General features: G+C 40.8%; 1 protein-coding gene across 1 annotated transcript in view; it reads right to left on the bottom strand.

Annotated features, from left to right (window-relative positions):
• LOC126851393 (MOXD1 homolog 2) overlaps window positions 1–17,112 on the bottom strand; it is a 181,914-nt gene that overhangs the window by 69,421 nt on the left and 95,381 nt on the right. The window contains exon 2 of the mRNA XM_050595313.1: window positions 14,552–14,836. Coding sequence (XP_050451270.1) covers window positions 14,552–14,809 — 258 coding nt within the window. The 5' untranslated portion in view covers window positions 14,810–14,836. The remainder of the gene's footprint in view (window positions 1–14,551; window positions 14,837–17,112) is intronic.

Below are 17,112 nucleotides of genomic sequence, written 5' to 3'. Positions count from 1 at the left end.
TCCCTGCTATTCGCATTATAATTCGGAATTGGTCTATAAAGCGAATGTTTTGACAGACGAAAACAAGCGAGAGAAAACTGACCGAAGAGAAAAGATTCACGGCGAGATTGCCGGCGTTTTGTTGGCTGCAACCGCAACGGCAGCTACAGCTGTACTTGGAGATATGGATGTTCGCCTTATAAGATGAGACAGAGCCCGGAGGATAACAGGAGAGTCGAGGGCGGAGGGAGAGGGAGGGAGGGAGGGGAGGGGAGGGGGGGGAGAAGGAGGGAAAGAGTTGGGACGATGAGAGTCGCGATGCAGACAGCATGCACATTCCGCCTAACTCTTGCACATCTACCGTGAATCTCATTCTTCGCGAACAATACGTTGCATTAAGAACTTTAAAATCGCTTCTTTAAATATTACTTTTGCCGAAATAAACTTTTCATTTTATCAACTTTGATTTTATTTTATTCTAGTTTATATCGTATATAGAAACTTTTTGTTTCATTGGCATCGACCATTTCATTTACATTATAATTTTCTTTTGCTTCTTTTTTTAATCTATTTTATATATTCTTCATATAACGCTTGATGTATTAACTTTTATTTTATCTAATATCATTATTGATTATATTCTTTACAATTGTTGCATTTTTTATTATCGTATCAAAATTATAATTTTTTGTTTTACTTTATTTTTAATTTTAATATACATTTTATTTTCATATATATATATTTTTACTTGCCCTAATTGTCAAAAAAGCTGTCAAAATTTTGATTATTTATAGTTATTATGTTTAAATTCAAATGTAATATTTTTCGATCTCAAAGTTCTTAATAAATTATCTATCAACTCCAAAATAGACGGATTTATTTTTCTCATTAGTGAAAATTTAATTACACTCTTTATTTTTATATCTCTGAAAAATCGCTCTATATTCTGAATCAAATTGTATATTGTATATATCTTCACATATCTCCATTTATATTTATCGAAAAATACCTTTGATTGTTAGGTTTATATTGTAGTAATCATTGGGCATATCCGTTTAGGTGTATCCCCCCAATAGTTACAAGGATCATGATTGGGATAATTGGTAGATAGAAGAGAAGATGACGAGAGGAGAAACACACGATATAATCATATGTTTGCGATCCATTAAATTACACATTTATATATTTTCACATCCTTTTCGTATTTTAAACGTCTTATGCTGCTTTTACGATACTTTATCACTTGATTTAGAAAAATTTTTCATATTTATATTATTAATACAAACGCGTATCTTTCACAACTCCATGGTCATAAATAAATTAATTTAACGATGACATCAATTCAATCAGCTGTATGCAATTCAATCAGGTATAACGCTATCATGCGAGTGAGATCGGCGGCGCAACGTGAGTCTCGCAAAATGAGGAATCTCATCGTCAACCGGATCGCCAGAGGCGTAAAAACGTGTCACGCACGCTTCACGCATGAGGGAAGCAAAAAGATGGTAGCAGCCGGTTTTTGAAATCTTGTCGCGGCGATCTCGTTTCGTTCGCCAAGCGTTAACCTCGACGTTACGTAGCCGCGGTTACACCGAGAGAAAAAGAAAGAAGAAAAAAAAAAATAACCAAAAGAATACACCGCGAGAGAAATATAATGAGCCGTACGTGACTTTAATAAGGGAACGAGGCGACTCGACCGGTTCCACTTAGTCTTCGAATGTAACCGAGAAATATTGTTTAATCTCGTCGCGGATTTAACGAGCATCGCTCATTAAAGTATTAATTAATGGAATTTGCCGAAGCAAGGCTTCCGGGCGGAAGTTGCTTCGAGATGAAAATAATGGGATCGTCGAAACTTCAAACGGCAAGGTATCTGCACGATCGCCGTGCTCCCACACGAGAACTTTGCTGTATGCGACTTGCGAAGTAACAACTTACGCGAAGACTATAATGTATGTACGTGTATTAAGTCTCGCAGTATCCATACATTACGCTCTAATTCCCTTCAATCGCTATACGTCGCAGAGATTATTAGATCAGACCTGACGCGAATCAAATTTAATCGGACGAAAATCTTATCTTAACGTTAATATTAAATATAAAGAAAATGCGATACTTATACAGCGTGCGCTTCAAAAAGTTTACTTTTACAATAAAAATCTAGAGTTATGTATGAAACTTTGTCTTGAGATCACACAAGATTCGATTATTATCGACAACAACCGATTGATTGTCGAATCCTTCGAGTCCTTAAACACGAATCAATTGTTCGCCAGTCGCTACCAATTGAAGACTCTCCGGATCCTCCTTAGAGGAAAAGGAGGGAGGAAAGAAAGTTGCATCGTCTTTGAAGAGCGACCAACCATTTTTGCCTGGTCTCGAGAGTGAGCAGGACTCTCGGGAATTTCGATATAATGTCAGAGTCGCAGAGGATGTGGGACGGCTTGAAGCCGGAGAACAGAGGTATTAGTAGCGGGGAACGAGAAGAGAGGAGGTGAACAGGAAAGGGTTGCACGAAGCCGTAGGAGAAGAGGTAAAACTACACGGCTGCACCAAGGCTGAGTCAGCTTCAAAGTCGACTTTACACTGGCGCTTGTTACAACCGGAGATACGGAGGACGAGCAACGATAAGAGAGAGAGAGAGAGAGAGAGAGAGACGGGGGCAGGTGTAGGAGAAGGAAGAACGGAAGAGAGAGCGGGTCCCCGCAATCCTTCTCTATCCGGCTGGCTAAAACTCTAAGTCTCTATCCGTTACCTCTCGCTCTGCAACGACATCTTCCTCCTTTTCCTCCCATCTCGAAACATCCCTCCCCCGCGATGTAAGCCAGTTTCGCCCCGAGGATTCGCGTCCTAAGCCGGGACTCGTTAAGAGCTGGCAGATTTGATCCTTTGTATCGCCCCTGCAATGTGCTCTAAGGCCGTCAGGTCCCTGCTTCGTGGACTCTCGCTCGGTCTTACGGATAACGCGGGAAATAACGGAAACAATTATTAAGGATTTGCCCGCGTCGTCGTTATCCGAGCGCGAAGAAAGCATCGCGATAAAGAAGAGGCAGGAGAGGGAGAAAAAGGAAAAACAAATGTATGTCCTCTCACCGCGCTGGATTAAGTCCCGGGAGACGGTTATGGATCGCGCGAGTGCAGAGGAGGACGATGTCATAAAAAAGCGGATTAATCGCGGCGGACGCGCTTCAACCTCGCCGTTTCTTGCGTGAACTCCTTGCCACCATGTAATAGCACGGCGCTACGATAACTGCGATTAATTTCTTTTTGTCGTGCGCAGCATCGTGGCCTCCGAAGCGTCTGGAGGAGCCTCGTCACGAACACGGACGAGGTTCCACCACGAGAGCGCCAGCAAGATTTTCCCCAACGGCTCGAGTAAAACGTCCTCTTGTTCTATTCTTTTTTTCGAACAGCCACAATTAATTTTCCATCCATCCGTCGAGGTTTTGATAAAACCTCTGACACGCTAACAGATATTATTGTGTAACAGCTTTGTAGTTACAAATGTATATCCTCATTTGAGAAGAGTGAAATTATTTGTTGTTTAAACCGAGAGAGAGAATTGTGCGTGGAAAAAAATCTCTAATTAGATTTAAATTACAATTACATATATAACACAACAATGTACAATTATAACACAATAATAATTCTCAAAGCGTGTAATTATAAATAACCAACGCGCGCATTTTTCACCACTTTCTCTCGAATCTCCTTTTATTTTCATGCGTCCTCATTTATGCTAATAAATGTAATTATAAACTGCAATTTCTCTTCATTTTTATCACGTTAATTATATAAAGTCTTTTTAATCGTGTCCTTTTTTTTTCGCTTTCACTCACATGCAACGATATATGAAATAATATCAATAAATAGAAAACCGTCGTCACCTTTATTAACGCTTAGATGCGATGTTGATTTCTCGGGATTCGGCCGTCGTAACGAGTCTATCAATAACGATCCAAATAACTCGGCACGTTAATAGAGGACGAGGGAAGATCGAGCTGACGGGACGGCACGATAAACGTCAGTGCCGGGCCACTTGAGCGATGTCGACACTCGCGTGGCTTCCCACACGCTAGCGTGAAAGCGACGGACAGCCGCTGACGGTATTTAAAGTGCCTCACATCGACAAGTGCAGCGGGCACGGCACGGGGGTTTCCTTCGATTATCGACGAGGGGGAGCTTCACACGGCCTCTGCCGTTTCCGCTTTCTCACGGGCTTTCTCGCGCATTTTCATTTTCGCGTCTCGATATTCGCCACGCCACCACGATATAGACACGTGAAAGTCCCGTAAAGGAAGGTACCGTAATAATCATTAGAAACGGAGATCCCTCAACGAAGAAGATTGCATGGAAAAGAATGTGAAAAACGGTAAAATCATGCGTGTGTATATGTTTCATTTCTAGATATATTATTATTCCGTGCGAAAATTATTACTGCCATTATCATTTCTTTGAAACGCGAGTTTCCAAGAATTAGAATAGAGCGATCGCGAAATTCAGATGCGCGACAAAAAATTGATAAAATGAAATTGTAGATGACAGCGGGCATACACGATAGCATTGATGTATCTAATATGACGACGGTAAATGAAATCGCGTAATCATAAAGACGACGATGGAACATGAATGCGAAGTTGATTATTGCTGACGCACGATTATCGGCAAAAAAGCGTTCGCGCTATAGTTATACTCGCGTAGCTCACGTTACGTCGCGGCATATATTAAAGACCGGTTGTGGGCACTTCTAGTCAATTTATATGGTGGTTAAGCTCATCATGGCGAACCAATTACAATGTAGTATTCGCATTCAGAACACGCACTATGATGGTCTCACCGGTGGTTAAGTGCGCCGGAAGATGAGCTCGGAATTGCATATTGAGTATATATTCGTGTAGCACTTTTTCCTTCAAACTTGCTGGATCGGATTAATTAAAATCGATCGTATCTCGTATAAACGTTGCGAATAATAATTGCATGCGCATTGAGAGGTATTGCGGATGCGCTCTTAAAAAAAGATGCACTCTATTTACGTTTTCCTCTGTTTTTCATAAATCTCTATGATCTCTAGAGCTAAATTTTAAAGCACAATCTTGGAGAATCAATACAAAGAATATGTAGTTCAAATATATTTAATTATATCATACATTTTAAATCAATCCGATTTTTGTGTAACATTAAATATTGTTTAAATTGTCTAATGAAAAATAAATTGTACTGTGCAGATGAGAATTGAATAATAATAGAATATGCTCCAATTTTCATTATTCATCGTCATTAAATTTGCAGGATAATTTTGAAATAGACGAACACATTTCTGCTTAAGTGTCTGTGGAGACAAGCGAAAGAATAAATGACCGCATTAAAAATTAAAAAAAAAAAAAAATAGTCGTCTTTTATCGCGCGGGCTATAAAAAAGACACTCGGCACGGAAAGAGCCGAAAGACAAAGCCGGTGATCGGTAATTGGCTTAGCCGCAACACGATCGATGAATCGTACCGTCGTCGTCGTCGTCGTCGTCGTCGTCGTCGTCGTCGTCGTCGCACGGAACCAATAGAAGTTGAACCCAATTTGGCGGACCTCGGTAACTTTCTCTCGCACACCAAGGTAGAGGCGCGTTTCGGGAAATCCTCGTTTCGCTCGCGGGAACTTATTCCCATTGCGTCTAATTCCGACTAATTGCGAATTAATGGCAATGGCCGCCGTCTCGCAAGTAAAATATCGTTACGCCGATAGTCTTGATTCGCGTTTGCCATTCAGCTAATCGCCTGTCAATTGTCCGAGATCATCTCGGCAACTCTAACTTTATCCCTCCTCTATCGGAGCACACAACTTGCCTCAAAGATACTCGCACAAATTTGCTCATTATTATTATTACAATAATTATAAAAATAAAAAAAAAAATTATTTTTATACCTAACAATGTATTCGAATTATAAAGCGTATTTTATGCACTCGCCGTCACTGCCCGTCGATTTATCGGTATCGTTCCGGCGCGGCGACGTCTCGCTTTAAATTGCCATAAAGCGACAATCAATTACAGTAGTTACGTATCTCCGACGCGTGCGACCGTTGAATTGCTCTAGTTTGGCATAATCGCTTGGCATAGCCGTGTTATTTATCGATAGATCGTATTTTACGGCTCAATAACTGCGCTCCCCCGTGTTACATGGCCGCGAATTTGCATGCGTATCGGATCGCTTGTCACGGGCATATCAGCTCGCGATAACGGAGCGGCATATTTGACGGGGGGGTTCGCGATTTTCGCGCGACGCCTCTCGCGATATTAATCTCTCTAACGAATCGATCCTCTCCTCTTCGCCACCCTCCTCCCTCCCCCTCCCCTCTCCTCCCTTCTCAGTAATTGTTATTTTATGCAGGTTGCGTATGTTTGACTCGCCGGATGTATTCCGTAAAATAATTGCGATAATTGAGCGAAATTATGTATAGCCGGTATTATTTGCCAGTGCATTGAATTATAATTGATCGATAATGTGCGAGTATATGGTGGATAAATTTTTAATCGCGTTTCGCCGATCGTACATGCCGCTCTCGTCCGGATAATTTTATATCAGCGTATGATATAAAGTTCTCGTGTGTGCATAAATGTTTAAGCTATTTCGCAACGAGAAAATGATGATATTTCGAAATGACAATAATCAACGGAACTCGTCAATATCATGAAATGGAGGCGATATAAAAAATAAGTGTAGCATTATATATTACTACGAATATTATTACGCAATATGATATTATTTTATAACATTTTTCACAATGTAATAACAATTTATTATCTTTAGAAAAAATGAGATCCAATCCTCAATTAATTCTTCCCTAAATTATTGTCAGAATAATAGGTTGTTTCTTGCGTGTAAGCCGATTTATATATAAGGGATTTCACTTTGTAAAGTACTTGTCGGGCTTTACTTTTCTCTGTTAGCGCGTATGTAATCCATTAGTCGCGAAGGCACTTATAGTTCTTTAGTGGACTAAAAAAAAAAAAAAGAGTTGAAAACGTCTGGCAGAAGTGGCGTCGGTACAAAATTGCCATCTGCTACTCCTAAAGGAAGTCGTGAAGAAATGCTTCCGGCGCATTTGCATTATCGTTTCGCACAACAGTCTCCCCCCAAAAAGTCATGCAAAACTTTATCGAGATTATTTATTTATTTCTTATATACATAATAATATATTCCACATTTTAAATTTTTAGATACTCATCAATGAAATCAAAACTAAATAAAGCAAAGATCAAATAGAAACTGTCAACTGGAAAAACTGGAAAATCGTTAAGAAAACTTATAATGTCTGAAAAAAAAGAAGCCGAAAAAAGACGATTAGACAATCTTTTATTATCGATTATTTGAACTTCGTTGCGTCTGTTTGGAACATAATGCGTCTCGGCGTGGAAAGGCCGAGTGTCCGAAAGCGAATAAGAGAACCTCGTTAAAAGATCCTCGAGCGCAGTCACCTCCTTCTCGGAGGCAGTCGAGAGATAATAATGCCAATGGTCCCCCAACACAGAGCGCTCGTTCACGCCCCGCGTACGGGAATTTTGACAGTATCGAGCCGCCGATCGCGGCGGGGCTTAATCTATCGAGAAAGTAGCTCTCTCTAGTCGTCGGACGGATCGAGATGCGCGTTTTGTGTGCCGATCTATATTTACGAAACAAGGTGCGATTTATTACCTGCAAACGTAGTCTCGCCTAGCATCTCCCGGCTCGTTCTTTTCTTTTTTTGATCTGTCTATTTGTATTATTCGATTTATTCGCGCGATTGAGTTTTCCTCAGTACAGCTGATTGATACGATTTTCGATAATATTTATGTGGATTTATTTGAACTCATTTAAAAATGTTTTTAAAATATTCGCACAAACGGTTGATAATGTTAATTGTCGCGGTTAAAAAGGTGAAACAATAAACTACTATTTATCTTTTTAAGAAATTAGAAGAGACATTATAATTTATATATTATAATTTATTCGGTCAATATTAACATTTCTCTCTCCCCTCTCTCCTCTCATAATAAACTATTGTCGCATTTAATCCCTTCAATTATTCACTAGCTTATGTTAGCAACAGTGGCTATAGCGATGCTATAGATATAATGGGTACACCGTCTTTGTACTACGTAGGATAATAGGAGATATTAATTCTCTCTAATTAGGTACAATCATTATGCGATAATCATCTGTCATTAAGATTAAATAAAGCATATTATCTCGAAAAATACTGATTTGCATATTTGTACGATAAAGAGACGATTGAAATAATCAATATATGTCATTCTATGAAAATGCGAAATATATAATGGGTATGAATCAGCAACATAAGATTTTGTCGGCAAAATAAACAACACAAAGAGGCATGAGATGCCTGTTACATGTATACGAGTGCGCGACATGTTAAGGAACCCGGCAATGTTATATTCAACAATAGGAGAGAGGGAGAGAGAGAGAGAGAGAGAGAGAGAAACGAACGCTACGGGACGCTTCGAGATTCCTTCCGGGCATGCGAAACGCGAGGCGGCGATCTCGAGAGTTCATTCCGAGTGCCATACACCCAGGCTCTGACCCGGTACTAAGTACCGGCGCGAGAACGCGAGGATGGAATCAACTTGGCCGGAGGCTCATCGTCGAGACGGCGATCCTCAGCCGCCGCAATTTCGCTCTATTGCGACTCTCCGCGACGGGGTGGGAGGGAAACGCGGAGGGGGGAGGCGAAAAGGGTTCAAACAGTGCCGCGACAGCACTCGCGAGCATGAATACACGTATACGTATACACGTAGATGGAAATACATGCGCGTCGCGTATATATACGCGCATGCACGTGACTGCGTTTACGCTGAATCCTATTTGCCTCGGCTAAAATCGCATCGGGAGGGAATCCCGTGGCAGGAGTGCCTTGGGAATAGCCTCCGCGCGCGCAATAGCTTCCACCCCGCTGCGCTTTTCTCCCTCAATTCCATCCTGCTTTTCCTGCCACCTCCCCGTGGTGGCTCACTCGGCAAACGGTGCATCGCCGTAGTATGCAGATGCATCGTTAGCATTTTTACGCAAGGACGTCGCGCCGGCGGGCTTTTATTTCCTCGTTTTTCCTCGCGTCTCCCCCTCGTCGCGCACGCCACTGAAAGGTGATTTAACCCTTCGTGTCCCGGCATATATACGGATAAATAATATCCGTGGGGAGTTGAAAAATTTCGATTAAAGTTGTCAAAAATTTGCCAAACCCACCGTTTCCGGCTGTCGTATAATCAGAAACAGAAGGAGTAATGTAATTAAAAGTTGTTATCGAGAAGGGCACAGCTGATTAAAGTTTATTAGCGGAATTATGATCTAAAAAGTGTCTAGTGGAGTGCCGATTTCTTATATAATAGTCTTAATATAAAGAGAGATATACATTTACGAGTTTGCTGCTATAGCTATGATCTAGAAAAGAAGTGACTAACCGGAATTTATTATTACGATCCCTTGTAAGATGTGTTTAACTAGTGTTGCCATGCTATAGATATGATCTACAAAACGTGTAACTATAACCATTGACCAAGCATGTAACACGCGTTTAATATCTAAGAAGACACGTGTCCTCAACTTCGCCCGCATGTCAATGTTCATGCATTACATCGCAAAAACTATACACGCGCGCATTTATACTCTTTTAACAGAGTACAAATGCAATGTTTCGCATGCGTTATTTGAACAAGATATCACGCCTCTCAAGACAATGCAAGATATTAAAAAATCACACCGGGACGGTAAATTGTGCGAAAAGTTCGCGCGGAAAAGAACGCGGAAGAATGCGTTAATCCGTTGCTCTCCGTCATTCCGTCGGCCGCGTTATTAAAATAGCGGAAGATGCGACGATACAAATCGACGATAAAAAGACCGCCGCGAATGACTGGGAGGAACTGCGCGCGCAAAATATTTTAATAAAGCTGTCCGCGAATATTGCGCGCGCCATCCGACATCAGGCCGCAAAACAATACGCCAGGAAATACGTAACACGAATTAAACATCGCAATTGGACGCAATTATTTGCCCTCGTTGAAAATGCAATCTACCGGGGCATTACGGCGGATTATGCGAGAGAGAGAGAGAGAGAGCGGAACGCAAAACGTCGAATGCGCAATTCGCGCGCGCTTTATTTCGCGCTCGCACGCACGCGAACGGTTAATCTCGCGAGTCTTCTATGATTTAGATCTCCCTGTTGCGCCGACTTTATTAATTCAACCAGTTATTTGCCATATTCTCCTATCCCTCTCTTTTCATCCCTTTTCGGTGCTCTCGCCTCTGTTTCGTCCGTTATTCCGGTTACGCGCACGAATTTCACGAGTAGCGCGCGCACTGTGACTAGCGGTATTACCGGCTGTATCATTTATTCAGCAAGCAGCCAGACGCTGGAGAGGCATTGTCGAGCTGCGGCGAAATTTACCATGCAAAATAATTGAGTTGAATATCCGTTCGAAAGAAGATCTCGACGCGTCTAATCGCAAGATTCTCGCCATCAGACAAACTTTTCATTATACATTTATTTATAGTTGCGATAATAATTGTTTTTTTTTCGCACAAGAGAAACAAAAAAACGTATGTATTTAAGCACCGTAAGAAGAAATATTCGTCGAAATTTCTCGATAAACTCGAATCCGTTTCTTACCCACGTGTATATAATGCATATGACATACGCAATCAGAGTGCAGTTTGCTCGTTACCATGCCGGTGGACAAACATTCAGGCGATCTCTCTCGACGCCGGGTATATGCATATCGAATTCCAGCGGGAGACGTCGTCGTTGTCCGCCGGGCGTTCCATCGCCCACGCAAATGGCGAATTAAAGTCGCGTATTGACCGAGGGAACAGCTCTGCGGGACGAGTGAGAGAAATCGAGCGGAGTAGCAATCGTCCGGCTGGTCCGGATGCCCGCGGCTGGTCTGGTTCTAAGATTACGATCATAACGAAAAAAGCTTCTCGCTCCCATTGGAGATGCCAGTCTCTCTCTCTCTCTCTCTCTCTCTCTCTCTCTCTCCCCCCTTCCCACCCCTCCCTCTTATTTCTATCTCTTTTTCTTTCCGTCTCGACTCGCCTCCGCTCTTTCACGTCGTATGAGAACGTCCGGCGACGCGGCTTCATCGCATCGCGCGGCATGCATTATGGAACGGGCCGAGCAACGACTCTGCTGGAAAAATTGCGGACACACGAGACGGACGCGATCTGTAAACCGACTACCTACCTCCTCTCCTCATCTATCCCCATTTACAGTGGAGCAGTGTTTCCCAATTTATTATACGCCGGAATCCTTTGGAACGTCAGCAGTCAGAGCTCGTAATAGTGTGACATTCGAGAAGAGAAACCTGAATTTCTCTTTCTTCCAATATATCGTTTTCCACGGTTCTTGCGCGCATCCCAGTTGATCAATTTCTATATGCGTTATAGAAGAGCGACGCTAAAATATATTTTAAACATTGTCGCTTGTACTAAATATATATATTTAAATTAATATCATATATTGAGATTCCATTTTCGTCAGCATATATTTTTTTTGTGCAGTAATAATACACACGCGACTTGGACATGTTTTTAATCGCATTTAAAATTTTATTATTCACTCTTTTATCTCGATCAGATTGATTTACGTATTAAGCTTTTTATAACATAGGTACCTTGCTGTATGCGATCACTAAAAGTGATCGCATACGAGTAATCAAATTTGAATAAATAAAATCAGGAGAATTAAAATTATTGTCCCCGCTTTCATTCCATCAGAGATTTCAGAGTATCAGAGTATCCTGGATCATATCATTCAAACACCGACATAGAGGCATGTACTTATTTACGTACCGATCAACGCATTACCGGTTTAACCACTTTCGGTCAATCCTCACGGTACTCGTCGTAGAAGATTGCTTTTCTATATTCCATCTTCTCGGTTACGATTGCTTTCCACTTTACAAGAAACGGGAGATCTCTATAATGTAGATGCGGCAAACTCAACATCGACCAATCATGATCGTATAAATATAAGCAATTCATTTTCCGCAAAAACGAATTCCCGTTTTACAATGAGAGCGGATTAAGATTTATACCTTTTCTTAGAAATGTATTATTTAAATATCGTAGGATATCAAATATGCGAGTTATCGTTATGACAAATCCATATTTCAAAAGTTAAATTAAATATTAAATATTAATTGCACAATTTCATTAGCCAAATATTTTTTATAACCATTTATAGATTAAATATTAATAATTAATAATTCATGTATTCATAAATATTAATAATTCACATATTTCAAATATTATATTAATTACAAATACATACCTTTTCCTTTAGCAAAATATTTTTATAGTAATCGATAAAATTACCAAAATAAAAGTATGAGAAAAAACGTCCTTTTTTTTTATATCTTTACTTGAATAATTTTTCTTTGTCTTATCGTAACTTTCTTTGATTTAGAAAAATTTATATGTTATGTACCGCATTATAATCTCGCTGAGAAATTTCATAACATGATAGCATTATATGGCTTGGACCGAAATAAAAATGAACAGAGGAAATATTCGCGCGGTGTTCCTTTGACGTCCTAATATGCGACGAAAAGCTCAGCGCAAAGTAGCAGCCGCTGATAAATCTATGCGGGATAACTGAAGAATAATGGCGATGCGAAATGAATGTTTCGCGGCGTTGGTCGGTAAAAATGTGATAAAAAGCTCGTGCGATACGACGAACAGCACGCCCTTCTCTTTCTCGTTGATTCAGTTCGCTCGCTTCGCGAAAGAGATACGAGACGAGGGAGGAAAAAAAAAAGAAAAAAAAAAAACAGGAAAAAAAGATGGAGAAGAACCGACGTACCCGCCATGTTGTAAAGAACCGGGCCAGAAACTGTCAACGGCCGCGTAACGCGCTGATGAAAGAGTGGATAGCGTGTAATCCCCTTCGCGTCCAGTCCCCGAAGAGGGTCCGCGTTCCCGGATACACGACTAACGACGTTTTAAATTTAAAAACGCCCGAGAATAATCCGCATGGTTCCGTCACGAAAATTTGCCGTGGAAATCGCGCAAACTAGATTACAACGCCCGGGCCTTCGCGAGAGTCTCATTCTCCTCTCTCTTTAGCGTGCCGTAAACGCGTCTCTGTCTAAAATGACGTCTTGTTATTCAAAGAGCCCCCCCCGCCGGCACTCACGTCGCACATGCACATAGTATTAACTCCGAACTATTAACGGCGGCGTTGGATTTAACCGCAGTGCGGACAGTTCATGATATATCCGAGGGAGGTTTGCGGATCCGGGTTTTGCAGGCGCGAGAATAAATAGCGTTACGTAGAGCCAAAGTTGCATGATCATTATAGCGGGAAACGTAGCGTTCCTTTTATAGAAGTGACGCTAATCGTACATCTTACGTCATATCACGTTGAACTCTGACCTCAAATAGAGAGAATCACACATCGTATAGTAATTAAAAAAAATAATCACTATTATTTTTCTCAATTCGAAAGACATTGGAGTTTCTCAAAGAGCTTTTTATCAAAGGGCTACATTTTTTTCACACGGTCTAGATTAAATATAACTCGAAAGTTGGACTTATAATTGAATAATATATTCGCTTTTTTTAAGAGAGGAAGAAGGAGACACAACGTGATTAGCTGGTATAAACGGTGAGCACATTTATTCTATAGTCGCGCAGAAATTCTTGGTCGCGATAAAGATGAGCAGCATGAGGATAATGAGCAAGTTACGGGAACCGCATTTTCGCGGAAAAATTACGTAAGGCAATCGCCTCCGCGGGCGTACAAGTCCTCCATGTAACCGAGTGTCGTGCAAAATGAGGAGAACGCGTAATGACAGGCTGCCGGCTTTAGTGGGCATGATTGATAACTATCCGATGCGTCGATCGAAACGGGAGAGCCATTACTTATCTCCCGAATGACTACCATTAAGCGCGTTCCATCGCCAATGTTGGCGTGCCAGGGCGGACTTTACAATATTCAAAGAGGGGGAACTCCACTCGATCAGTAGCACGGAAATAATTATTCTCGATTACTCTCGCCCCCTCCGGCACTTTGCGTACATAAGCGGGACGCTGGCGTGGTTGATTTAAATATCAGTGAGCTTTAATGCGAATAGATTTTACAACGGTAACTATTTCCATTTGCAGCTTGCTGTAGGAATGTGTCCGATATAATAAGAATCATGTATCAGAGATGTATCAACGTTTTCGTATTAAAATGTAATAAATGATAATAAATAATAAATTTCGCGCACGACAAAAGAACATTATATATTATAAAATTATTTAAAAGTGAAAAGTCGAAATCTTTAAAAAAAGCTTAATTTTTATAAAACTATAAATAATAATAAAAATATAAATAAAATCAATAATGATTAGTATCTTTTAATTCTATGCAGATCGTCATTTAAAGTCATAAATGTTATACTTGTTCATAATTACGACGCGCGATTCGTGCATATCTATATACATATATATAATAACGCGATCAGAAACGAGATGAGCAAAAGGGATTGGCTGGCAACCGCAGAGGAAACCAGATATTACTCGACGCTCTGTAAAAAGATGTTCACCTGAAGGTGGACCTGGCCGTTATTATCGACCCAACCGATGACCATGTCAGCCCCAGCGCGGCCGTCGTCCTTCGTGAAACCGAGTCCGACGTAGCCGAGGGTCTTCACTTGGATCTCGAATGTAACATCCCTCTCGCCGGGCGTCCACAGCACCAAGAAATTGTTGTCCAGAACAGCGCTGTGCTTCCACTCGACGGAGACGACACCGCCGATGATGAGGAGGTGGAGAAGGAGGAGCGAACCAACCGCAGTCTTCATCTTTCTGCGCGGTAGTGCTCAAAACATCTGAAACAAGAGCGACGTATACCTGAGGCGACTGTCTTATTTACAGAGGTAATTTATGCTACTTAGAGATGTAATCCGCTTAATGGATAAGGGCAAGAGAAATAATGTTTGCTCGTATAATGTATCTTGCATTACGAGATAAGATACTCTCTGAGCTTCTGCGAATTCATACAAATTAAATGAGAAATTATGCGCGTCATACATTTGTAAGAAATATAATTTATTCTGCGATAGAAAAAAATAGAGAAAGAGAAAAATTATTATCGAGTGCTTAAAATTTTTGCATCAACAGCAATAGAAATGTTTAATAAATATCTTTCACGGAATATTCTTTTGCCGGATGCTCTTCGAAAATGGCAAGCGGTAATGCAATAAATAAAATGCCAAATAGAGGAAAAACAATATCTACGACACGGTGTAGTTGGTTGCATTTTCAAAGGTAACAAAACCGTTGAATTTTCAGATGCGATCGAGCAATATTGAAACATGCTGCCCCGGTATTTTCCTTCGATATTGCGGCAATCGTGTGTGTATGTGTGTGTGTGTGTGTGTTTTGTGTCACTATTGTTGCCCATTATTGGCGGAACAAGTAGTTTCGGAGCTATCCACTGTGTTTAAAGCGCAAATGATAATACAGGTGTGCATATGTGCATATCCTATCCTTCCTCTACAACATCTCTCGCAACTCGCGCGTAAATATTGTACGCATCATATTTTATCGCCCTCATCTGAGATATTTGGATAACAGCTACAGATACGAGACTAAACATCGTAAATCTATATAGAAAACTTTCATGTGAGCAAAGAGTATTAAGAACGGGCGTATTAAATAAACTAAAAAAGGAAAAGATATTTTTAAAAGAAAGATAAAAAAGCACCAAGTTGTTGCAACGGTTGAAAGAATTTCGAGTTCGACTAATTTCAACTGTCAACGGAGAGTAATGCTTATATTCATAGCGCGGAAACATATCTGCTGAGTAAACTCGACCGCTGCCTTTTTTATTTTCAAGCAGGAATACTCATAAATAACGATCAACGTCACGGTTAATTTATCCTGCACAGCGATGTTGCTGCTCGCTGTGCATTTTCAAGAATCAGACGGGGCGGGCTTAATGGATCGACATTCAACGAAGACATTATCGCCGATTTCCTCGGCGAAATCGGTATTGACCTCTTTATCAATGATAGCGCGCTTTATTTCCACCGGGCACAACGACGTTATAAAGAAACGCGCGGAGGCGCAAGGTGAAGTAACGACTTCGAGGAGGGGGAGGGGAATTAAGTTTCCGGCAAAATGAATCCGCCAACAAAGAGAAATCCTCGTTTCATCGCGCGCGTGTTTTAAGGCAAAAAAAAAAAAAAAAGGGGGGGAAAAGGATGGGCCGGATTGAGGTCGGCGAGATAACCATCCGCGCTACCGTTTATTTTGCATTTTCAGCAATCAGGCACGTCCCGCGAGGAGAAGAAAAAAAAGTCAATTTGTACTTGCGGAGTAAGCGCTTCGCGCGCCGAGCACGGCCGAGTTTAAGGGCGAGATTGCCGTGGAGTGGAGGCAGCAACTGCGAGCAACTCTCTCTCCTCGAGATCGCAGGTGCAGCTAAAATAACGCGCACGCCGAGAATTTTTTGCAGCAAAATTTATTCGATTGAAAATATCGGATACGCTATTCGGACGTTTCAATAAATTGATAAAAATGGGAAATATCGGCGCGCCGTTTTGCGCGAATGGTCCGATACAGTGCTCCGGCGACTATGGTGTATCCAAAAAAATTCCAGGTTTATTTAGGTATATTTTAATGACAATATTTTCTAAACGACTAGACAAATTCCTTGATAAACTTTGAATAAAAAAAAAAAAAAAAGAGAGAAGAAACTTTAAATAATGCTGAATGATGGATGCACATTATACGTTACAATCACGTCAACATAATGACAAATTCTTTTGCATGGATTATAATTAAACATTGACGGCGGCTCTGTCAATGACAACCAATGTGTATAATCCCATTTGATACCCATAAGAATATTTGACATTATATTGATATGATTATAATGTCCGATGTGGATTCAAATTAAGAATGCAGCTTTGCAAATAAGCATTTAATGATGCGCTAGTGATTATTATAAAAAAAATCTCAAAATTATCACCTTGAATGTAAATAGAAAAAAATGGAATTAGAGTTCTCTGAAAGAGTTCCGAAATTCACGTGGTACTTTTATTTCCGCTGCAATGTTCTATCAATATTTGTTAGCTTGTAATTCGTTGTGCACAGTGCT

Source organism: Cataglyphis hispanica, chromosome 8 (genome assembly GCF_021464435.1).
Source record: "Cataglyphis hispanica isolate Lineage 1 chromosome 8, ULB_Chis1_1.0, whole genome shotgun sequence".
Lineage (NCBI taxonomy): Eukaryota > Metazoa > Arthropoda > Insecta > Hymenoptera > Formicidae > Cataglyphis > Cataglyphis hispanica.
The sequence above is the reverse complement of the archived record's forward strand: the minus strand, read 5'-3'. Positions and strand labels throughout refer to the sequence as shown.